Genomic DNA, 26,013 nt, shown 5'->3' with positions numbered 1-26,013 from the left:
AGCAATTATAGCAAGGTTGTAAGATACAAGGTTAATATGCAAAAGTCAATTGCTTTCCTATATACCAGAAATGAACAAGTAGAATTTGAAATTAAAAACATAATCCTACTTACATTTGCACCCCCAAAATGAATGTCTGTGACATAGGACAAAAGCAACACAATGGAGCAAAGATCATCTTTTCAACAAATGGTGCTGGAACAACCAGACATGCACATGCAAAAAAATAAATCTAGACACAGACCTTACACCTTTCACAAAATTTAACTCAAAATGGATCACAGACCTAAATGTAAAACACAATACTGTAAAACTCCTAGAAGATAACACAGGAGAAAACCTAAATGACCTTGAGTATGGTGATTCCTTTTTGATATAACGCCAAAGGCATGACTCATGAAAGAACTAATGGTTAAACTGGGTTTCATTAAATTTTAAAACTTCTGCTCTGTGCTTCCCTGGTGGCATAATGGTTAAGAATCCGCCTGCCAATGCAGGGGACAGGGGTTTGAGCCCTGGTCGGGGAAGATCCCACATGCCGCGGAGCAGCTAAGCCCGTGCGCCACAACTACTGAGCTTGCGCTCTAGAGCCCACGAGTCACGACTACTGAGCCCACGCACCTAGAGCCCATGCTCCACAACAAGAGAAGCCACCGCGATGAGAAGCCCACGCACTGCAACAAAGAGTAGCCTCTGCTCGCCGCAACTAGAGAAAGCCTGCGCACGGCAATGAAGACCCAATGCAGCCAAAAATTTTAAAACATGAATTAATTAATTAAAAAAAAACTGCAAAAAAAAACCCCTTCTGCTCTGTGAAACACAATGTAGAGAGAATAAGAAGACAAGCCACAGTCAGGGAGAAAATATTTGCAAAGATACAACTGATAAAAGACTGGTATCCAAAAGAAACAACGAACTCTTTAAACTCAGCAGTAAGAAAACAACCGGATTAAAAAATGGGCCAATGATCTTAAGAGACACCTCTCCAAAGAAGATATACAGATGGCATATAAGTATATATAAAGATGTTCCACATCATATATTATCAGCAAAATGCAAATTAAAACAATGAGACACCACTACACACCTATTAGAATGGCTAAAATCCAGAACACTGACAACATCCAATGCTGGCGAGAATGTGAAACACAAGAATTCTCATTCATTGCTGGTGGGAATGAAAAATGGTACACCTACTTTGGAAGACAGTTTGGTGATTTCTTACAAAAGTAAACATACTCTTACCATAAGGTCCAGCAAACGTCCTTGTATTTACCCAAAGGAGCTGAAAACTTAAGTCCACATAAAAACCTTCATGTAAAAAAAAAAAAAAAAAAAAAAAAAAAACTTTAATAAAAAAAAAAAAAAAAAAAAAAAAAAAAACCTTCATGTAGATGACTATAGCAGCTTTATTCATGATTGCCAAAACTTGGAAGCAACCAAGATGCATTTCCGTAGGTGAATGGATAAACTGTGGTACCTCCAGACAATGGAATATTATTCAGCATTAAAAAGAAATGAGCTATCAAATCATGAAAAGACATGGAGGAACCTTAAATGCATATTACTAAGTGAAAAGAAGCCATATCAGAAAAGGCAACATACTACGGTTCCAAATATATGACATTCTGGAAAAGGTAAAATTATGAAGACAATAAAATTATCAGGTTCCCAGAGGCTGGGGATGAAGGGAGAGATAAATGGGTGAAACACAAAGAATTCCTAGGGCAGTGAAAATACTCTGTATGATATTATAAAGATGGATACGTGTCATTATACATTTGTCTAAACTTATAGAATGTACACCAAGAGTGAACCATAATGTAAACTACAGACTTTGGGTAATAATGATGTGTCAATGTAGGTTCACAGTTTTAACAAATGTACCACCCTGGCAGGGCATGTTATTAAGGAGGGAGGCTATGCATGTGTGGGTTGAGAGGGTATATGAGAAATCTCTGTACCTTCCCCTCAATTCTCCTGTTAACTTAAAACTGCTCTAAAAAAATAAAATCTTAATTAAAAAAAAAAGAACATGCAGTTTTATGTATATGTAAAATTGGGGGTAGGGCAGGGTTGTCATAATTTTCAGATTCATGAAGAGGTTCATGTCCCCCTAAATCTAAATCTATTACTATATGTTCGTTATTATCTGTGAGGCACTACACAAAAATATGTATAAAAATATGGCTTAACATAGGGATGGCAGTATATGATAGGAAAGAGGATGGACTCTGGAGTCTGGTAAGTCTTGGGTTCAAATCCTAAATTCATCATTTATCGACTACAACCTTGTACATATTATCTTACCTATCAGCCTCAGTTTTCTTATCTAAAAAGGAGTTTTTATATCTACTTCATGAGGTTAGGTAAAATAAAAATTATGTAAAACATCCATTATAGTGCCTGGAATATATGCTAAGTATTGCGCTGGCCAAAAAGTTCATTTGGGTCTTATGGAAAAACCTGAAAGAACTTTCTGGCCAACCCAATATTTCAATAAATTGTAGGCATCATTGTTATATTCTAATGTTTCCAACAAAATTAACTTCCATTGACAAAATACAATCCTAAGCAAAGTACAACTAAATTACAAAGGGTAAATTAACAAAAAAACAGATTATTCATGTATATGTGGAAATTATATTCCAGGATCTTACTTTTTCTAACAGCTAATACTGCTGTGCAGGAATAATTACAACCTGCTCCTCCAAGTATGGATTTATCAGTTCAAAGAAAGTACCAAGTACCCACAGTACACACAGTCTGTGGAAAAATAATTTATCAAAAATATAAATAAGTTACTCTTATTTACACCCCCAGGATTACAATGAACAATGTATGTTTTTTTTAACCAATGTTCCTCACATCACTTAGCTGTCTGTTGCAGAGCGGTGTGGCTGCGTTGGTATTCTGCTTATTCCCTGCCTTTAAAGCTGCATCTCTTCTTGCTTGCTCAAGCAGAACTCTTGCTCTTTCTTTGAGTTCTTCTTGTCTGGATAACATTCGATGCTTAAAAACAAAGATACAGAATTAGAAGCCAAAACAAACAAACAAAACTCCCAAAAACCCATGTAATCCATTTTTGTAAACTAATCAATAGTTATACAATTCGTCAAAATAATAGTGGTCAGGAATAAGATTGTAGTTTTATGAGATTACCCATAGAAAATATTAATGTTGACTAGAAACTGTGGAATGAATACATATATCTTGACTAAAAGGAACTATACCTTTACTGGCTAAAACTGGGTTAAATTTAATTACATTTTCATTAGAACATAGTCTCATAAGGTATAAAGTCCATACACATATTATATACATTCTTCAAATTTGCTAATCACAGTATAATCTGGCAAAGACATTTTTTCAAGTTCGTAGTTTTATTTTTATAGTTGTATAGAATTGATAACAAGATGTCTTCCAAATTTGCATTTTGAAAGATTTTAATTATCTGTGGCAACAACTCTTTAAATTCTTGACAATTTAACGTTTATAGAAAATTCAAAGCTATAGTATTTTATTTAAAGAAAAATAATACTGTTTTTCTCTATGGCTCACTCTCCTTACAACAATTAAACATCAGAATTAGAACAGTATTTTCTTGGATTAATTTGTAATCTTACAATATATTTTTGGAGAAAAACAGGTAGAACCTCAATGGAAATCAGCTCTTAAATGGGGGCATTAATCCAAAGCACAAATATTCATAATGTGTATAGTTCAAATTCCTTTTCTCTACTAAAGTAGCCAACTTCTGACTTTAGATGGCTATGACTATGACTTTAATACTTAATTTCTTTTAATTCCTTTTCTTTGCATAGTTTTGGTTCAGTCATAATTATCATTCATGGTCAAGGAAGAGGTAATAAACAGCAACCTATTACTTTATTTGGAATAATGTGAAACTTAAAAAATTTAGTACATCAAAAAAAAATTTAGTACATCATTTTTGGGTCTCTTTGTGACCTTTATATTTTGATACAGCAAATTTTAAACTTTTTTCTGTAATTTTAGGCAAAGATTTTTCTTGAAGTCTACAATTCAGTGATTTTTTTTTTAGTATATTCACAAGTTTGTGAACCATCAACACTAGCTAATTCCAGAACATTTTCATCACCCAAGGTTTTAAGAGGATTAAACAAAAATTCTTAACTTAATAGATACAATTGAAATGTATAAGCGATAATGAAAGATTTTTACCTCATACTGATAGGACATAATAGAACAGAGTTCATAACTGCATTTGAACTGGTTACAAATCAACGTATTCTCAAAAAACAGACAAAATTAATTAAATGAACGCTGAATTGGCAGTCAAGACTGTTAATCCTTCTTCCACTAATAATAAGCAATGCAAAACTGAACAGGTCACTTAAAACCATTACATGATATTTAAGAACTCTGAAGTCAGACAGACCTAGTTCCATTACTTGAGTAACTTGTGAGCAAGCTACTCAATCTCTTTAAGCCTCAGTTTCCTTATTTATAATATGGGGATAAAAATAGATCAACTCTCATAAAGATATTGTAAAGATTAAGTGAAAGAGAGTAATGTAGTGAGCACCAGATAAATGTTAACTATTAATATATTTTTAAAAATCTCTCAATTTCCTCATTTTTTAAATGAAGGGAGATCATCTTTAAAATCCCACTCACTGGGAAGCAGCCGCATAGCACAGGGAGATCAGCTCGGTGCTTTGTGACCACCTAGAGGGGTGGGGTAGGGAGGGTGGGAGGGAGACGCAAGAGGGAGGAGATATGGGGATATATGTATATGTATAGCTGATTCACTTTGTTATAAAGCAGAAACTAACACACCATTGTAAAGCAATTATACTCCAATAAAGATGTTAAAAAAATCCCACTCACTGTAAACTTTTCAAATACTTAGAGTAGATCATCTTAAAGTTCCCACTAGCTCTAAATTCTGTGATTATACAGTCCTTTAGGGATTCCAATCAGCTACACAGTGAAAAACTGCTCTGGTCTTAAGAGTACATAAACACAAAATTTTTTTCTGATTAAAATGCAATTCATATTCATCATAGAAATTTTAGAAAATATATAAAAGTAAAAACAGGAAAAATAAAAGCATGACCCTCCTTGATTTCAAACTATATCACTATTACAAAGCTATAATATATATGCCGGTATGATACTGGCATAAAAACAGACACATAGATCAGTGGAACAGAACAGAGAGCCCAGAAACAAACCCATACATATATGGTCAATTAATTTACAACAAGGAGTGAAAAAATATACAATGGGGAAATGGTGTTGGGCAAACTGTATAGCCACATGCATTGTAATATTATCTGCCTACAAAAAAGGATTAAATCTTGCCACTTGTGACAACATAGATGGATCCTGAGGGCATTATGCTAAAAGAAATGAGTCAGAGAAAGATAAATACCCTATGATCTCACTTATACGTGGAATCTAAAAAACAACCCGCCCTGCCCCCCACCCCCCAAAATCCCTGAAACCAAGCTCACAGATACAGAGAACAGACTGGTGTTTGCTGGAGGCTGGGGGTGGGCTAAATGGGTAAAGGCGTCAAAATGAGTATGTCATGGGAATATAACATACAACATGGTAAATATAGTTAATAACACTGTATTGCATATTTGAAGGTTGCTAAGAGAGTAGATCTCCAAAGTTCTAATCACAAGGAAAATAAAAACTTTTGCAACTATGTATGGTAACTGATATTAACTTGGCTTATTGTGCTGAACATTTTGCAATAGATACAAATATTGAATCATTATGTTGTACACCTGAAAATAATACAATACATGAATTACAACTCAATTTTAAAAAAAGAAATATTTTTTAAAAATTAGCAATCCCAGCACCCAGGGATAATCATTGTAGAATCATGCTTTTTTCCACTTAATAGTCTAAATATTATGAGCATTTTCTCATATCCTTAAATATTTCTTTGAAAACATGATTTTAAACTGTCTACCTAGCATTCTATTAATATGAACATATCATACTTTAATTTGTCTTACATTATTGGATATTTAGGCTGTTTATAATTTTTTACTATCATAAACAATGCTTTTGTGAACATCTTTATATGTAAATTCTTGTATACAGTTCTTATTATCTCCTTAGGAAAAATTCCTGGAGAATCTAATGGGGTAAACACTGTTAAGGGACTTAATGTAATTGTTGATTATTTTACATCTGGGCTATAATTATTTTTAGTGCTGTTATGGCCAAAACCAAAGAGATATTGTGAGCATAAAGTTCAGGGGCACAGACTTTGAAGTCAGACAAGGCTGGTTTTGAATTCAAACTTTTAACATTTATTATATGACCTTAAGGCAACTCTGTAGATCTTGGTTCTCCCATATATATATAATAGGCACCAACCACTCACCTCATGAGTTGTAAAGTCTGAGATATGTGTAAGATATATAATGGTCATCACATGTATCAGCCACTCAAATGGGCAACATTCTGACTTGTTAAGTCTATACAGTCACATTAAATTATCAAATTTCCTCTAATCAGAGGCTATTAATTATTAGACTCTATTATTTTATGAGTTTCTAAGAAAGAACACTGTCAGTTAAACTCTAACATATTATTATAAGTAACATCTTGATTTCAGAGAAGTTAAAATGTAAAAAATGTATGTCTTAGAATCAATAAAATACAGTATACAAAAGAAAAATAAAATTTAGCTACAATAAAAAACTTATCAAGTATTAACACCTATACTACAATTTTCGATACCAGGCAATGAACACTTTTGCCAAAAATTTTTTAAAATTTACCCTAAGCAAAATTCTAACCAGTAAACCAATTGCCAACAAACAAACACATATGGAGTTGTAAATAGATGCTGCTTCTATCATCCTGTGGATTTACTGTACATCACTTAAATCACCTGAACAGAATCACAGCACGACACAGTTTTAGAGTTTAAAGGGCTCTCAGAGATTATTTCATTTAACATACTTAGAAAATAAGATTTAAAGAATTTAAATGGCTAATTAACATGTTACACTGGTAATTACTGGAGCCAAGATGAGAGCCAAGATGAGAATCCAGGTTTACTGAGTCCTAGTTCAGAGCATTTTTAATTTTTAAACACTAATCAATTTCCAGATTTAACTGAACATTTTTACCTTAAAAATCTGGTTTACGAGAAAAATCTGTATTGATATTCAAATTTAGGCTCACCAAATTCTGCAAATGTCAGTCACTATATGTTTAATGATTATCTACTCTGTAGGGACACTATGATACTCTGAAAGTTTAGGTACTTAGAACATTAGATTTGAGATTTCTGATTAGGAGAACAGGGGCTTGCTTTGTTAGCTATTATATTTCTTTGATTCTAAGATGCACATTTTAATACCTCTGAAAACAAAATTGATGACATTTTATACCTCTGTCATATAGGTGGTAGTTAAGACATAGTCATCAGTACCTACATATGCATGTGCTTGATAATTCTGGTGGCAAGACTATAATTCCTTGATGTTTCATTTAACAACCCCTTGAGTACTATTTGAAATGCAACAGAACTCCAGGTTATTGTCTGAAAATCTTTTCTTAGGACCTACCAGAAAGGTTAAGAAAGTGCTACTGGGACTTCCCTGGTGGCACAATGGTTAAGAATCCGCCTGTCAATGCCAGGGACACGGGTTCAAGCCCTGGTCCAGAAAGATCCCACATGCCGCGGGGCAACTAAGCCATGCACCACAACTACTGAGCCTGCGAGCCACAACTACTGAGCCCACATGCCACAACTACTGAAGCCCACGTGCCTACCCATGCTCTGCAACGAGAAGCCACTGCAATGAGAAGCCCATGCATCACAATGAAGAGTAGCCCCCACTCGCCGCAACTAGAGAAAGCCTGCATGCAGCAACAAAAACCCAACACAGCCAAAAATAATTTTAAAAAAAATTAAAAGAAAGTGCCATTATCAGTGAGTATTACTGAGAAGAAAATCTGGGAGACAACTGTGAAGAAATGCTGTAATTCAGAGGTTCTCAACCTTTCTGGTCTCAGAATCCCTTTATATGCTTAAAAATTGAGGATCCCCAAAAGCTTTAGCTTATGTGGGCTACATCTATAGATATTTGTCATTTTGGAAATTAAATGGAAAATTTTTTTAAATATTTACTTATTCATTCCTTTAAAATAGCTATAATAAACCCATTAGATGTTAACATATTCTAATAAAAATAACTACACTAAAAAACAAAACTGAGAAGAACAGCACTATTTTACATTTTTTGCAAATCAATCTTTAATATCTGCCTTAATTGAAGGCAGCTATATACTCATATCTACTTCTGTATTCAGTCTCTTGAGATATCACAAACCATGTAGCCTCCAGAAAACACCATTGTACACTTGTGACAGAATGAAAGTGCAAAAGGTAAATAAAGTTCTAGTATTGTTATGAAAATAGTTTCAACTTTGGGGACTCTCGGAAAGAGTCTTGGAGAGCCTGAGAGGTCCCCAGATCATACTTTGAGAACCACTGTTGTAACATCAGGCTTTTGATGGCACAGAGGACAATACTATGTGGAAAAACAGGAACACCGACAACTCTATATCACAAAGTGATTCATAAGAGTTAGTCTAAACTCTAACTCTAAATTGATTATACCTTAACCAATTTATTTTGCTAAAAAATTCCTTTTTATGTATACATAAGAGCATTATATGATTAAAAAATCCATGCCTAAATAAGTCTAAAAGAACTCTTTCACTAGGTATAAAATAAAAATTCTATGTGATAAGAAAACCATGTATCATAATTTATTGGCAGTGTTTTTCTTTCTTTGTTGTACATAAAATAATGGTATATCTTATCACTGATGGCACCATAGATTCAATTAAATCCATGCCATATTCCCCACATGGGGAGAAATTTCGATGTTACTGGGATTTTTAACCACAAATAATGATGGGACTAAAATTACCAACTGCAATGCAACTAAAGTATTTGAAGAAAATGCTGTAAATGGTAAATATTTTAATTTGGCATTATACATTTCCAGAATGATATGCTTACAAAATGGAATACTGAAATAGCTTTGACTTATTCTGTAAAATATTTTTATAGGTTAATAACATTTTGATTTGAAAAGTTGACATTCTTTATTCTTCAATCTTGAAATTGGGATTTATTTATAGGCTTAAAATATTATAAACTTTAAATGAAGAGCAGGTTTTTCTAAAATGGGAAATTATACTTCACCTTTAATCATTTGTAAAGTAGTCTATGAATACAAAAAGAAACAACAAAAAAGAATAACTATTTACTACATATATGTATTCATCATTCTAACTCACTTACCTGGACTGTTTTTGCAGAATGATTTGCATGATTTAAGATGGTTCTATCAGCATCTGAATCAGACTCTGTCTGCCTCAGGGAATTACGTTTTTTCTTGGCAAGGTCTGCATCTCTATTGTACGAATATCCAAGTTTAGAAGTGGGAGATAAACTTGGTTTTTTCACAGGTGATTCAGGATCTGATCTGCATTCTAAGGGTCTGGAATTCTCTAATTTTTCTTGCTCCAAGTTACTACTGATGTCTATATCCTGAAGCTTTTGCTCATCGGTCTCCTCACAAATAAAGGGTGGAGACACATCCTTCTTATCACTATTGTATAAGTCACTTAATTCTAAAGTCTCCGTTTTCAATAGTCTCTTCTTGCCTAACAAAACTTGTGTGTGGTTTGAATCTGTACTGTAACATATTCCAGGGTCATCGGATCCTGAAGTCCTTCCAGAGCTCTGCTGGGACTTTTGGGGTTCTGTGTCACTTTTAGTCCTGCGACAGTAAGGGGAGGCTGTGCTTGGACTGAGATGATCATCAGGAGTCTGGTGTTCACTTTCTGACTCTCCAACCCCACTATCATTTACAAATACAGAGTCGTCCTGGGATAGGAAGTCTACCCCTCCGCTGGTAGGCTGCTGCAGCTGAGGCTCCCGTTTCAGATCACTAAGCTCTGCATAGAATTTTTCCTGATCAACAGAACTATTTGTATCTGTTTCATAGTTTCCAACTTTATATGTGCTTTTACTGCTATTTTCTTCTATTTGAACAACATTTAACTCTTGCCCACTGAAATGTGCCCTAATTTGATAGAGATAGGTCATAACAGTCAGTTTGTCAGGAATTGCTAATAAAACCATATCAGAAGGTTCCAATAACCGGGAAATTCCTATGCTGGCAAATCCATCATATGCCTTCAGAGGAAAGAAAAACAGAAGATATATTGAAGAGTTCAGACAATCCATACATTTTAACTTTTTTAAAGAAACTTAAAACATCATCACTTTTTAAAAACAGCAAAATAACAGATGTTAACTAGACTTACTGTGGTGAGCATTTCACAATGTATACAAATATCAAATCATTATGTTGTACACTTGAGACTGAGGTACTGTTATATGGCAATTACACCTCAAAAAAGAGTTAAAAATAAAACACAATTCAGTTACCATTTTAAAAAAACAAGCAAAATTTTAATGGCTTTTTGTTGCTATTGGAGGGTACATTATGTTACTGACATTATGCCACTGACATTATGCCACAGACATTATGCCACATGAACAGAGCAACATTCCAAGTTGGAAATTTGTAAAAGTTTGGTAGATCCAAGAGTAAAACATTTTTATTAGCTAATAACAATTGAAATGTTCTTCTCCAATAAAGAAAACAAGGAAAAATGAGAGTTAAAACAAACAAACAAAAAAACTTAGAATAGACTTTGTGATAAAGAACTAGGGTATAAAGAAATAATAATTCATCTGGAGCTTTATTATTCCTATTAACCCCTCTTTTCAGTGGTCATGTAATTGCAGTGATTTGTGAAGATAAAGTACAGGTAGATATCCCAAAAGAACTAACTCCTAGATTGCCTGGTATAAAATATAAGTAAGTGCTACTTAAGTCTAGAAACATAGAAACATTTTTAAAACGCCCAATTAAGATTGATTTTCATAATGAGAAGAGTGACTTCATTTTCACTTCATCCATTTTGGAAAGAAGGAAATGTTTTGAGTAGTACAACCTAGTTTAGAATGTGAGGCTGCATTGTATAACTTTTGTTAGCCTTTAAATGACTGTGGCACATCAGGTTTTTCTAGTTTTGAAGAATCAAAGCTGTTTCTCAATTTACAATTAATTATTACTATCCTGAACTAACCCTTGAAAACAGCATTGTGTTGCTAGGAAGCATTAAAAATATGGCTAAACATTTAGATATACTCTTGGAAAAACTAAGGACCCTCTAGTTATATTCTTGCTTTGGGATATTAAATGTCTCATCTTTGTAACAACCCAGATATAGGATCACAACTCAAAGTTTTTCTAAAAAGAAAGTTTAGGAAATTATGTAACAATTCAGAAGGAATCAGTCTTTTGCATATACATGTTACAGTGCATTTCTACCTTTGAATTTAATTCTTGTATTCTTCCTGTAGTTTAATAAATGTTATGGAATAAGAAAGAAAATGAAAAATAAATTGTGATATTAAAACCTCTTCAATTTTCACAGCACTATGCTTTATAGTATAGGTACCTCAAAATATTTACTTGAGAGAATGAATGGCTCAGTTGGTGTGCATGTTTGGGCCTGTCTGTTATTTTACATGTTTTAGGAAAATTAAAGTCATTTTCTTCCTCATGAGTCCTGACAACTTGATTGACAGACATCAATTGTAGACCATCAGGAAAAGCACCACAGGCAGTATTCTAAACATTTCCCAATTATCTAAAACACTGACATATTGGTTAAGATCAGATGTCACAGGTAAATACCATTTTTATTCAGCACTTTTTACAGACCTGGGAAAATGATTAGCTTACTTGTGGGGAATCTCCTGCTGGTATTTTGTTTCATGTAGCAATTCATTTTATGCACACTAATTGCACTAAAAGAAATTTAAAAACAAACCAGATTTCTTGTAAGCGAGGTCAAGACTTTATAAAGGAATTTTCCCATAGGTTAACCTCTTCTGCGATAATCAATTACCTACTGTCTTTTTAGCTGCGTGTGGAGAAAAAAGAGGTCTTTAAAAGAAAATAGTCTTATTCATTGCTAGATGTTATTTAATTGGTAAGGAGTCACTGCCAGTTATGTTATGCATCTGCATGGAACTTAAGACACAGGCATTGTTTCTTGTACTGTTTTAAGTCCAATTAAGGGCAGATGGGGTTACCCGGAAGAACTGTGTAAAGCCGGAAATAAGTCTGTAGGTAGCAAATGATACTCAATGTAGATATCAGGTAAGAAGTTGTGGGACTTCCCTGGTAGTCCAGTGGTTAACACTCCATGCTCCCAATGCAGGGGCCTAGGTTTGGTCTCTGGTCAGGGAACTAGATTCTGCATGCCGCAACTAAAGATCCCATGTATCTCAATTAAGACCCAGAACAGCCAAATAAATAAATAAATGTTAAAAAAAAAAAAAGAAGTTGCAAAGTGATGAAAAGGAAAGTATAACAACAATTATGTATTGACTTGTGCAATGAATGGGATCATCTAAATTAAAATCCTTTCAAAAAGCTATAATTGGGACTTCCCTGGTGGCGCAGTGGTTAAGAATCCACCTGCCAATGCAGGGGACACAAGTTCGAACCCTGGTCCGGGAAGATTCCACATGCCGCAGAGTAACTAAGCCCATGTGCCACAACTACTGAGCCTGCACTCTAGAGCCCGTGAGCCACAACTACTGAAGCCCATGTACCACAACAACTGAAGTCCGTGTGCCTAGAGCCCAGGCTCTGCAACAAGAGAAGCCACCACAATAAGTCCATGCACCACAACGAAGAGTAGTCACTGCTGGCCACAACTAGAGAAGGCCCGCATGCACCAACGAAGACCCAAGGCAGCCAGAAATAAATAAGTAAATTTATTTAAAAAAAAAAAAAGCTAGGGCTCCCCTGGTGGCACAGTGGTTGAGAGTCCGTCTGCCGATGCAGGGGACATGGGTTCGTGCCCTGGTCCGGGAAGATCCCACATACCGCGGAGCGGCTGGGCCCGTGAGCCATGGCCGCTGTGCCTGCGCGTCCGGAGCCTGTGCTCCACAATGGGAGAGGCCACAACAGTGAGAGGCCCACGTACCGCAAAAAAAAAAAAAAAAAAGCTATAATCATCTGCCCTTTAAGATTTAATTGAGAAAAAATTTTAATGAGATATATTTCTCTTTGTAATAATATGTAAATCCAAGGTATGTTCATCATTATTAAATTTCTGAAGAAAATAATGTAAAGAAGTATAACTTAAGCCCTAATGAGATTCCTCATACTCTTAAAAATATATAGCTAGGTAAAATAAAAAATGTTTGCTTTTCAAAATTTTAAACAGTAACTTGAAAGCTTCACTTTATAAAAAATAATAATGGTTTATTTTATAATGCTCTTGTCTGCATTTAAATTTGCTTATTCAAATGCAAGAAAATGCAGGTAAAGAACTGTCATATCTAAAGATACAGTTGTCTCTTGGTATCCATGGGACTAATTCCAACACCCCCTGCAGATATCAAATCTGGGGATGCTCAAGTCCCTTATGTAAAATGGTAGAATACAGCCAGCCCTCTGTATCTGTGGGTTCCACATCCATGGATACAGAGGGCCAACTGTATAACTTAATTGACGAAAAATAAGGCATTTTGCTTTGACAGACACAGGCTCTTCAAAATCATACAAGAAATAATTCAAGAGAATGCCTTATTTTGAAGCATGATTTCTATAAAGAAAATTATACTGATTTTTAAAGATTATCTTTTTTAATAGCATATTTCAATGAAAAAAACTGACTGCTTTTAAATGTTTTTCTCTGGGGCCAGCATCATGCATTTGCAAAGAAACAAGAATTCTTTAATGGAAATATAAATTTTTGGTTTTAGAGAGCAATAAAAGTAAAAAAAAAGTTGATTTAAATTCTCATCTGTTAATTGAACTTTTATCAAGGTTCCCTTTATAGTCTTTTTCTCACTGGTGGTTTTAACTATTTAAATAAAGTAAATTAAAAACTTTAGCCTAGACTAGAGGTTTTTAATGACTTTGGCCCATGAATTCTTTTGGCAATGAACCCCTTCTCAGAATAATGTTATGATATGTATAAAATACACATGATTACTCTTTTGACAAAATTCAGCACACAGTTTTGATAAAAACTCTCCAGAAAGTGTGCATAGAGGGAACCTACCTCAACATAATAAAGGCAATATATGACAAACCTACACCTAACATCATACTCAATGGTGAAAAGCTGAAAGCATGTCCTCTAAGATCAGGAACAAGACAAGGAGGTCCACTCTTGCCACTTTTATTCAACATAGTTTTGGAAGTCCTAGCTACAGCAATCAGAGAAGAAAAATAAATAAAAGGAATCCAAATTGGAAAAGAAGAAGTTAAACTGTCATTGTTTGCAGATGACATGATACCGTACACAGAAGATCCTAAAGATGCCACCAGAAAACTACTAGAGCTCATCAATGAATATGGTAAAGTTGCAGGTTACAAAATTAATACACAGAAATCTGTTGCATTTCTATACACTAACAACAAAAGATCAGAAAGAGAAATTCAAGAAACAATCCCATTTACCATCCCATCAAAAAGAATAAATTACCTAGGAATAAACCTACCTAAGGAGACAAGAGACCTGTACTCTGAAAACTGTAAGACTCTGATGAAAGAAATCGAAGAAGGCACTAACAGATGGAAAGATATACCATGTTCATGGATTGGAAGAATCAATATTGTCAAAATGACTATACTACCCAAGGCAATCTACAGATTCAATGCAATCCTTAACAAATTACCAATGGCATTTTCCACAGAACTAGAACAGAAAATCTTAAACTTTGTATGGAGACACAAAAGACCCCAAATAGTCAAAGCAATATTGAGAAAGAAAAACGGAGCTGGAGGAGTCAGGCTGACTTCAGACTATACTACAAAGCTACAGTCATCAAAACAGTATGGTACTGGCACAAAAAAAGAAATATAGATAAGTGGAACAGGACAGAAAGCCCAGAAATAAACCCACGCACCTATGGTCAATTAATCTACGACAAATGAGGCAAGACTACACAAGGTGGAAAGACAGTCTCTTCAACAAATAGTGCTGGGAAAATTGGACAGCTACATGTAAAAAATTGAAATTAAATCATTCTTTAACACCATACACAAAAATAAGCTCAAAATGGATTAAAGACCTAGATGTGAGACTGGACACTATAAATCTCCTAGAGGAACACATACGCAGAACACTCTCTAACATAAATCGCATCAATATCTTTTTCGATCTGTCTCCCAGAATAATGGAAATAAAAACAAACATAAACAAATGGGACCTAATTAAACACAAAGCTTTTGCACAGCAAAGGAAACCATAAACAAAATGAAAAGACAACCCACAAATTAGGAGAAAATATTTGCAAATGATGTGACCAACAAGTCTCCAAAATTGAAAAACAGCCCATGAGGCTTCATATTATCAAAACAAACAACCCAATCAAAAAATGGGCAGAAGACATAAATAGACATTTCACCAAAGAAGACATGCAGATGGCCCAGAGGCACATGAAAAGATGTTCAACATTGCTAATTATTAGAGAAATGCAAATCAAAACTACAATGAGATATCACCTCACACCAGTCAAAACGGCTATCATCAAAAAATCCACAAATGATAAAATCTGGAGAGGGTGTGGAGAGAAGGGAACCCTCCTACACTGCTGGTGGGAATGTAAATTGGTACAGCCACTATGGAGAACAGTATGGAAGTTCCTTAAAAAACTAAAAATAGAGCTACCATATGACCCTGCAATCCCACTCCTGGGCATATATCCAGAGAAAAACATGGTCCGAAAGAATACATGCACCCCAGTGTTCATTGTAGCACTGTTTACAATAGCTGAGACATGGAAGCAACCTTTATCTATTCCATCGACAAAGGAATGGATAAAGAAGATGTGGTATATATATACAATGGAATATTACTGAGCCATTAAAAAGAATGAAATAATGCCATTTGCAGCAACATGGATGGACCTAGAGATTGTCATACTGAGTGAAGTAAGTCAGACAGAGAAAGAGAAATATCATATGATATCCCTTATATGGGAATCTAAAAAGAAATGATACAAATGAACTTATTTACAAAACGGAAACAGACTCACAGACTTAGAGAATGAATTTATGGTTACCAGGGGGGAAGGATGAGGGAAAGGGATAGTTAGGGAGTTGGGGAACAACATGTACACACTGCTATATTTAAAATGGATAACCAACAAGGACCTATTGTATAGTACAGGGAACTCTGCTCAATGTTATGTGGCAGCCTGGATGGGAGGGGAGTTTGGGGGAGAACGGATACATGTGTACGTATGGTTGAGCCCCTCTGCTGTGCACCTGAAACTATCACAACATTGTTAATCGGCTATACTCCAATATAAAATAAAAAGTTAAAAAAATACATATGGTGCTTCCCTGGTGGCGCAGTGGTTGAGAGTCCACCTGCCGATGCAGGGGACACAGGTTCATGCCCTGGTCCAGGAACATCCCACATGCTGTGGAGCGGCTGGGCCCGTGAGCCATGGCCGCTGAGCCTGCGTGTCCGGAGCCTGTGCTCCGCAGCAGGAGAGGCCACAACAGTGAGAGGCCCACATACCGAAAAAAAACAACAAAAAAACAAAAAAAACCCCATATGATTACAAAAGAAACCAATTATTGAAAAATAAGTATTTGAAAATATTAGGAAAATGGAATTTGAGAAACAAATGTGCTTCTTATGGATGTACAAACTGCTACAATTATGAAGAAGTGATGAGCTTAAAAGGTAGCTGTAGATATTTGCAACTGTAAAGTGATATGAAAATATCTGAGATTCTAAAGGTGAAAAAGTCTCAGGCATGGCTAATACTACAGTGGTTTGTTGTTTAAATTGATAATTGAAGAAAATGCTAAATTTCAGTTAAAGAAATGAAAATAATTTTTTTTTTTCCCTAGCCATGATCAAGGATCCCCTGAACTCTATCCATAGCTCCCAGGTTAAGAACTCTTGCTCTAAGACAACATTTTTCAGTTGAAGAATTCAATTCAGCAGGAAAAAAAGCATTAAATGAGTACCTGCTGTATGCTGAGATAGGTGCTTCCTCCTTTTTTATGTTGTGGTGCACACAGAAAATTGTAATATCGTGCTGCATTTTGGGATACATAGTTAAGTCAGCCTGCAGCCACAGTCAGCTGGCCCAGAGGGCTCTAGCAACTCAGGCCTGTGCAGCTACCCTGAGGGCTGAAGGATCAGTATCTTCCCCACATCAATTGGGAAGCTCTGACCTCAGTACATTAATTAATTATGTGGAAAAAACTGCACAGTTTACCAGAAAAAGGGGGAAAAAATGGGGAAAGAAAGAAAAAAAAAAAAGAACCAATGCTCAATCTTTTTGCCTCTGGGAACATATGGATTTTTTTTTTTGCATACCCATCAGGCTCCTGCTTTCATCCCCTCCCAACAGGTTTTTCTAAACTCATGGCACAACAGTTTGGATTGCACTTTTTAAAAGCTAAATCTTGCTAAGAACTAAATAAAAGCAACATGCTTTAACAAACATTTAACAGTTTATGAAGTTCATACATATTATTATAATCTGATGCCAGTCTGGCACTTGTGATTTTTAAAGGCCATGACAAACTAGAGTAAACCATGCATCCTACTGGAACTTCAGGAAACAGACTACCTTCTGTGAGCTATAGTTAGGACCTCACAAAACAATCTCACTTTCCCCAAATTAATAAAAGCCTGCAGAGAAGCCAAAATTGACAGGAAACAGATTACCTTCTGTGAGCTATAGTTAGGACCTCACAAAACCACCTCACTTTCCCCAAATTAATAAATGCCTGAGGAGAAGCCAAAATTGACACTATGTATTTTTTTTCTTTGGCAATTCTTACCTTTTTGTTGTTCTCTTTAATGTCTTGAGGATTCAGAGACTTGTAGTCACTGAGGGAGAAAATGGCACAGTAGGTACATACAGTAATTGATAAAAACAGCTGTTTTTAAAACAAACTGAATCTTAAAATTTGACATTCAATAATACCAAAGAGTAACTAGCAATTTCACAGCAATTCTATCAACAAAACTAATAGTGTGGAAAATTAAGGAAATAAATAAATTATTAAATAATTAATAAATAACAGTGATTACAAGTTCCAATGCCTGAAGCTTTCCATCTAAAAGAGAAGTTAAGGTAGGGGACCAGAGACTAGCCTGGACAACCAAATTCACCATGAGGTAACCCCTTGTTGTCAATGTATAAAGAGATACAGGCTTATCTGTCTCATCTCATTTTAACACTAACACAATTTTCATAATAATTTGAAGTCAGTTTTTTGTACGAGATTAAGGAAAAAAATATGCTCTTTTAAAACAGAAAAGATTGTTTTTAGGCATCAAGAAGGAACGACTTTTCTTTCTGGGATATATTTCTTCTCCCAAAAAGCAAGAGTATGGGTGATAAAAAAAAAAAATCAAGTATTTCAGGACATGTGCTAAGAAATTATTTTATGGTTTGTTTCTTTTTTTTTATAAAACTTTATTATTTACAAAATATTTATAGGAATGGAAAGTGTTTCTACTTACATTAAATCTGGTCTAAAGTGGTGTAATATTGCACAAAAAGATAAACCATTTCTCCACGATGTAGTAAAATTGGTGATTTTCACTCCCCGGTAATTTTTTGTAACTTCTTTGCACCATACAAGCAATGACTGACTAGCATTTGGCTTTCGTCCCAAAACAGGACTTGGTATAGGACTCGGCTAAAAAAAATGAAAAGAGGAAAACATTAAAATAATTTAATGGAAGATGAAAATTAACATTAATTGACCTAACTGGATCACTTGAACACTTTGATGTCAGTTTAGGTACTTCAAAACTGTCACTTCAAGACAACTGTAACCTCTAAGAAAGGAGACATGAATCTTAAGTTATTATCTTCAGTTTAAGCCTATGGCGTCTGCTTGACAAAGATATACATATGCAAGATTTTAATGTTATACATAAGAACAGGCCAAGAGCTACATTAATGGAAACATTAAAGTATTTAAATACTTAAGGTTGAATATCTATATAACTCTCACCTACTAAAAAAATCTTCCCCAAATGCAATCATGTACAAATATAGTTTCTTTTTGAGTATATTAAAAAGAATGTCTTTTGAAGTCTAACTGTAGCACAAATTGTTAGTAGTGAAGAGGTCAAAATAATAGTTTTTAAAAATACAGTAATTGGGAATTCCCTGGTGGTCCCGTGGTTAGGACTCGGTGCTTTCATTGCAGGGGCCCAGGTTCATTCCCTGGTTGGGGAACTAAGATCCCGCAGGCCGCGAGGTGCGACCAAAAAATATATATACATACAGTAATCATACACATTTTAGTGCAATGATAACCATATTCAAACATACTTCTTATATAAATTTAATTCTGGCAAAACAGATTTAGTTATTAGCGACAGTCAGGTGTTGGTAGTAATAGCACACATCAGTATATAATTTGGATTTGCTCCAAATATCTTCTAATTATTGATGGCTACTTTTGGACATTATTAGGTTAGCTAGGTGTGTGGGTGTAGGGGGATGTGTGTTTTAAATCTAAAGCATTTACTTGATTTTTCCCCTTGTTCATATACTTAAAACAACGATAACAACAAAACAAAGACTCATAATAAGATTTTTATCCTAAACTTTTGTTATTCTTAAAACCATGTCATTTTCTTTTACTGAATAACAATCACATTTTGTGATGATAACTTTAGAGGTTGATATAATTGAAAACTATAAAAAAAACGACTAAAAGTTTCTAGACTTTAAATATTGCTATCAATTAAGAGTGCTGGCTATAGACATAAATAGAAGCCCTCTAAAATAAGGTGAAAGGAGAACAATTATTTACCCCTAATATCATTTGAGTTTAACAAGCAAACCATTCTTGCCACACAGCTTACTTAAGAAAGACCAATGATGCCCCCATTTGACAAAAGGATGTTAGTGCCAAACAATTTAAATCAACCCCACATAATTATGATTTATGTATTCACTGCTCCTGTGGGAAGACAAGTAAGAAACACCAAGAATGTAATTTCTTACTTTTTATTAACTGTCTGATTAACAAATTGTTATATAAACAACGATGAATCTAGCAAAGCGTTGTTCTTTAAATGATCACCTATACAAAGTCAATGCTGAAAAATTTCCAGGTCATAAAAAATCAGCAAATTTGGGTTAGTTCTACTTAATATGAACAAGTAGATAAAAAATAGAATCCCCAATATAGGAGGATATTTACCTTAGAATAAATGATAGCTTTTTTTTAACATCTTTATTGGAGTATAATTGCTTTACAATGGTGTGTTAGTTTCCGTTTTATAACAAAGTGAATCAGTTATACATATACACATATCCCCATATCTCTTCCCTCTTGCGTCTCCCTCCCTCCCACCCTCCCTATTCCACCCCTCTAGGGTGGGATCACCCTAGATCAGCACCGAGCTGATCTCCCTGTGCTATGCAGCTGCTTCTCACTAGCTACCTGTTTTACGTTTGGTAGTGTATATATGTCCATGCCACTGTCTCACTTTGTCCCAGCTTACCCTTCCCCCTCCCCATATCCTCAAGTTCATTCTCCAGTAGGTCTGCGTCTTTGATCCCGTCTTGCCCCTATGTTCTTCACGACCATTTTTTTTTGTTTTTTAGATTTAGATTTTTAGATATATGTGTTAGCATATGGTATTTGTTTTTCTCTTTCTGACTTACTTCACTCTGTATGACAGACTCTAGGTCCATCCACCTCACTACAAATAACTCAATTTCATTTCTTTTTATGGCTGAGTAATAGTCCATTGTATGTATGTGCCACATCTTTATCCATTCATCTGTTGATGGATGCTTAGGTTGCTTCCATGTCCTGGCTATTGTAAATAGAGCTGCAATGAACATTGGGGTGCATGCGTCTTTTTGAATTATGGTTTTCTCAAGGTATATGCCCAGTAATGGGATTGCTGGGTCGTATGGTAGTTCTATTTTGTTTTTTAAGGAACCTCCATACTGTTCTCCATAGTGGCTGTATCAATTTACATTCCCACTAACAGTGCAAGAGGGTTCCCTTTTCTCCACACCCTCCCCAGCATTTATTTTTGTAGATTTTTTGATGATGGCCATTCTGACTGGTGTGAGGTGATACCTCATTGCAGTTTTGATTTGCATTTCTCTAATTATTAGTGATGTTGAGCATTCTTTCATGTGTTTGTTGGCAATCTGCATGTCTTCTTTGGAGAAATGTCTATTTAGGTCTTCTGCCCATTTTTGGATTGGGTTGTTTGTTTTTTTGATATTGAGCTGCATGAGCTGCTTATAAATCTTGGAGATTAATCCTCTGTCAGTTGCTTCATTTGCAAATATTTTCTCCCATTCTGAGGGTTGTCTTTTTGTCTTGTTTGTTTCCTTTGCTGTGCAAGCTTCTGAGTTTCATTAGGTCCCATTTGTTTATTTTTGTTTTTATTTCCATTTCTCTAGGAGGTGGGTCAAAAACGATCTTGCTATGATTTATGTCATAGAGTGTTCTGCCTATGTCTTCCTCTAAGAGTTTGATAGTGTCTGGCCTTACATTTAGGTCTTTAATCCATTTTGAGTTTATTTTTGTGTATGGTGTTAGGGATTGTTCTAATTTCCTTCTTTCACATGTAGCAGTCCAGTTTTCCCAGCACGACTTATTGAAGAGGCTGTCTTTTCTCCACTGTATATTCTTGCCTCCTTTATCAAAGATAAGGTGACCATATGTGCGTGGGTTTATCTCTGGACTTTCTATCCTGTTCCATTGATCTATATTTCTGTTTTTGTGCCAGTACCATACTGTCTTGATTACTGTAGCTTTGTAGTATAGTCTGAAGTCAGGGAACCTGATTCCTTCAGCTCTGTTTTTCTTTCTCAAGATTGCTTTGGCTATTCGGGGTCTTCTGTGTTTCCACACAAATTGCAAAATTTTTTGTTCTAGTTCTGTGAAATGTGATAGGTCTTTTAACTATCAATCTAGCATGTATTAAAATGCCCCCCCCCCCGCCCCCGGCCCTGCACTGTAAGGCATGTGGGACTTCCCCAGCCAGGGATGGAACCCACACCCCCTGCAGTGGAAGCATGGAGTCTTAACCACTGAACCACCGGGGAAGTCCTAAAATGAACTATTAAATATGTAAAAGTGACTTTTCATAAAGGCAATATTTTAAATAATGGAAAATCTTTTAAAAAATGTGTTTGTGACTAGTTCATTGATTCTCTGGCTCGTCCACAGAGCATTCTTCACTGCAGTTCCAGATTAAGTGAGTAGAGGGATTTGAAAGTCACAGTGAAAAGTCACTTTTAGGTAAAAAGATATTTTCAAATCCCTCTAGCCAAGGATTCAATGAACTAGGCACAAACACATTTATTTAAAAGATTGCCTTTATTAAAATGTTTTTCTATATCAAATTATACTATTAAGGCATTAATTTCAAGCACGTGTAGCATGTACACAGGCCCGATAATCTGCAACTATCGTTATACCGATTAATTCTAATCATCAATAGCATGTACATAAGTAAAGTACAAATGCCATTGTCACCATGCTGTAATCTAGAGTGGCTTTCTGTACTTAAAAATTGAGAAAAACCTACCATGTCATTATGATTATATTCTTGTTTCTAAGAAGGCTCAATATGAAAAGGCTAGAAGAACTAAAGTAAACTGGATTTATCCCAACACAAAACCCTTGTATTAAAACATGTCACAGGGATGCTTACTGCACTGCCAGGAAAAAGAAGTCATATGTAATGGAAGAAACTGATGAAATTATAAGCCCTATAAATGGTCATGTTGGTTGCAGACAAAGAAAACTGAAGTAGAGCCACTGTTTGATGAATCATCCACTTCAGAAGTGCTGAGCTTTCATCTGATATTTTGCAGAGGGTAAGAAAGAAATAGTTATATCATTTCAAAACCTTCAGGATATAAATGGATGAAACTGCTTGTTTCTTGCTACAAACGGCTCCTGCTTTCGTATGTGGCAGCTTCCTTCACTTCCCTATGTCTCAGCTTCCTCATCTATGAAATGAGGGATTGTAATGATACTTGTCTCACAGTGCTGTTATAGTAACAAGATCTGCATTCCTTGCCTTCCACCCATTATGCTCATTACCACTCTCTCCCTTGATCACTTTGAACCAAACTGACTTCTTTGCTGTTCCTTGGATACCCCAGATGGGGTCCCACCTTAGTGCCTTTACACAGATTGTTCCAGTTGTACGATTAACTCCAATACAACCATCTCTATCAGGCCTATTTTGACCACCCCATCTAATAATGCAACCCATCTCTATTGCCCAATCCCAAACCAGCACTCCTGACCTTCCCTTCCCTTACTCTGATGTTTCCATAGTATTTATAATCTTCTTATGGTCCATATACTTTATTTTGGTCATTACCAAAATGTACTTATTGGCTATGTTTATTGCTTATTACCTGTCCAACCTCAGTAAATAAAAGGGCTATGAGGGCAGGGATTTTAATTCGTTTTGTTTTTATTAACCTATCCCAGAACAGTTCCTGGCATATAGTAGGTACTCAGTAAATACTGTTAAATGAATAAATGCATGCAAAACATTTAGCACAAAGTACAGCACATAGTAACCATTTGGTGAATGTTAACTGCAATTATTATTACTACCACTGATACATTATCAGCACTTGAATTCCTATTTTTGAGGGTCTTTTGGAAATTTGAATCGCCATGAATTTCTTCAAGACACTGGAAAATTTTTTTGCAAACCAAGGTTTAACTCAGCGTTCCCCAACCTTTTTGGCATCAGGGACTGGTTTCCTGGAAGACAATTTCTCCGCTGACAGGGTGGGGGTAGGAGAGATGGTTCGGGAGGTAATGCGAGTGATGGGGAACAGCAGACGAAGCCTTGCTCGCCTTGCTCGCTCACCGGCCGCTCACCTCCTGCTGTGCAGCCCGGGCTCCTAACAGGCCACAGACCGTTATCGGTTGGGGACCCCTGCTTTAACTAGAAGATTATCTTGATACTCTATGTGCAAAATGGGGTACTCGGAATTTTTGGCAATCTTTTTTTTATGGGTTTGGTAAAAGAAAGAAACTCTGAATGACTTTGTAATTTATTGTTTTCCGAAGAAAGAAAGACACCAAAATCTTGCCATTAAGGGTAGAAACAAATTTCAAATGTTGGAACAACTATTTAAAAGTTCTTTCTTGTATTTTTGCAACGGCTGGATGTATGAGAAAGCATCTCTACTTAACATGTTGGGAAAGTAAAGCACAGCTATTACAGTTGTCTTTTTTATGCACTGAGAGAGGAAATATCTAAAAGCCATTCTAATTATAACTTTAGGATCAGAATAATCAGAGTCTGTTTAATTAGGTGATCCAGTTTGCTCTCAGTCAAGGCACTGTGTGGATGAAATTGCACAATCTCAGCTTAACTGAGAACTACAGTTAGATGTCAACCAACATGATTATTAAGGCAGTTTAAAGTGGTGAGAGTAGAGAGGATCTAGGACTTGAGACCACAGTATGACTTGACAGTTCTAGACTCTAATATAGATAATATTAAAATACTATTTCTGTTAACATAGCATACTACATGCAGTATTAAAGACAGTAAGGCCACCAATTATTCTTGCTAACAACAGCAACAGGAGCTCTTTCAGGAAACCTAGTCAAATAACTTGTTACAAAGTTTCCTAAGTTTCAACAGTTGTAAGAAATTTCAATTCCACTTTCTTCTACTCTACTCCTCTGACTACAGTTGCTTTCTCTTTGGCTGTCTCCCCTTCTTCCACTGATACAAGCATATATTCCTCTAGGTATTGCTCTAAATAGTTTTCTCTCTCCACACTTTGAATTGATTCACTCCCAGGATTCCAACTATCACTTCCATGCAGATGATTCCCAAATATACATTTATAGTTCAAAACTATCTCAAGTTGACATTTCCAGCTGGCTGTCCTTCCTGCCACATAAAATTCAGACTCAATATGTCCCAAACCATAATTATACTTTTTCCTTATAACCTGCTTCATTTTTATTATGTTTGCAAATGATATTGCAATTATATTGTCCCAATCATCTAGACTCTCTCAGAATCAACTTTGAACTCTCTTCCTTCACCTATCATCCTTTACTAGTTAATTCACAGGCAATTTTGATTTTATTGTTGTAAAGTTTTTGCAATTTATCTTCTTTTGCCTAGGCTATTGCAAAATCTTCCAAATAGGTTTTCCTTCTTCCAATTCTCTTATTTGACCCATTGCCATAGCAACAATCTTAAAGTGCAGATCAAAGTCTCTAAAGGCTCTCAAGAACATACAAAATGATGTCAAAATACTGAGCATTGAACATCAAAGCTTTTTCAATGTTTCTATTCTCTAGATGACTCATTATTCTCTAAAATCACTATGGTTTCCTGCCAGCTCCCAGCTCCCCCACTTCCAGTCTTTGATCTTACAGACTGTCACCCAACTTGGAATATCTTCTGTCCCAAGTACAGCTGCTACAATTCCACTCTACCTTCAAGGTTAAGTTCAGCTGTCATCTCCCACGTGAACTCTCTTTCCAACTCCTAGTCAGTAGAAGCACTTTTCAATTTTCCTTTGACTCTTTATGTCTCTCTTATAACATTTTTACTACAATATATTCAATTCTTCTTTCTACAAAAAGACTAACTTTTCATTAATTCTTAAAGTATATTCTGAGCACCTACTACTTCCCACATACAATGTTAAAATCTTTACATGGATTAGCTCATTTAATCTTACAACTCCTCTGAGATAGTTGTTATTCCCAATTTCAGTTGAGGAAACTGACATTATACACCTAGAAGTGGAGGAGTTAGAATCTATACCAAGGTGTTCCCATTCCAGAGCCTGTTCTCTTAAACAACATGCATTTTACACTTTGAGAT

General features: G+C 35.4%; 1 protein-coding gene across 1 annotated transcript in view; it reads right to left on the bottom strand.

The window, feature by feature from the left end:
* The window catches only part of EHBP1 (EH domain binding protein 1), a 362,437-nt gene that overhangs the window by 85,818 nt on the left and 250,606 nt on the right, over positions 1-26,013 (bottom strand). Inside the window, exons 10-13 of the mRNA XM_027131633.1 lie at positions 18,649-18,827; positions 17,961-18,009; positions 9,341-10,240; positions 2,869-3,012 (exon numbers count right to left, since the gene is read on the bottom strand). Of these exons, the coding sequence (XP_026987434.1) occupies positions 2,869-3,012; positions 9,341-10,240; positions 17,961-18,009; positions 18,649-18,827 (1,272 nt within the window). The remainder of the gene's footprint in view (positions 1-2,868; positions 3,013-9,340; positions 10,241-17,960; positions 18,010-18,648; positions 18,828-26,013) is intronic.

The sequence above is a fragment of the Aethalodelphis obliquidens genome, unplaced genomic scaffold, assembly GCF_003676395.1.
Source record: "Aethalodelphis obliquidens isolate GAN/ISIS:26980383/991018 unplaced genomic scaffold, ASM367639v1 scaffold40, whole genome shotgun sequence".
NCBI classification, from domain to species: Eukaryota; Metazoa; Chordata; class Mammalia; order Artiodactyla; family Delphinidae; genus Aethalodelphis; species Aethalodelphis obliquidens.
Note: the sequence above shows the minus strand (reverse complement) of the source record. Positions and strands in the feature narration are given on the sequence as shown.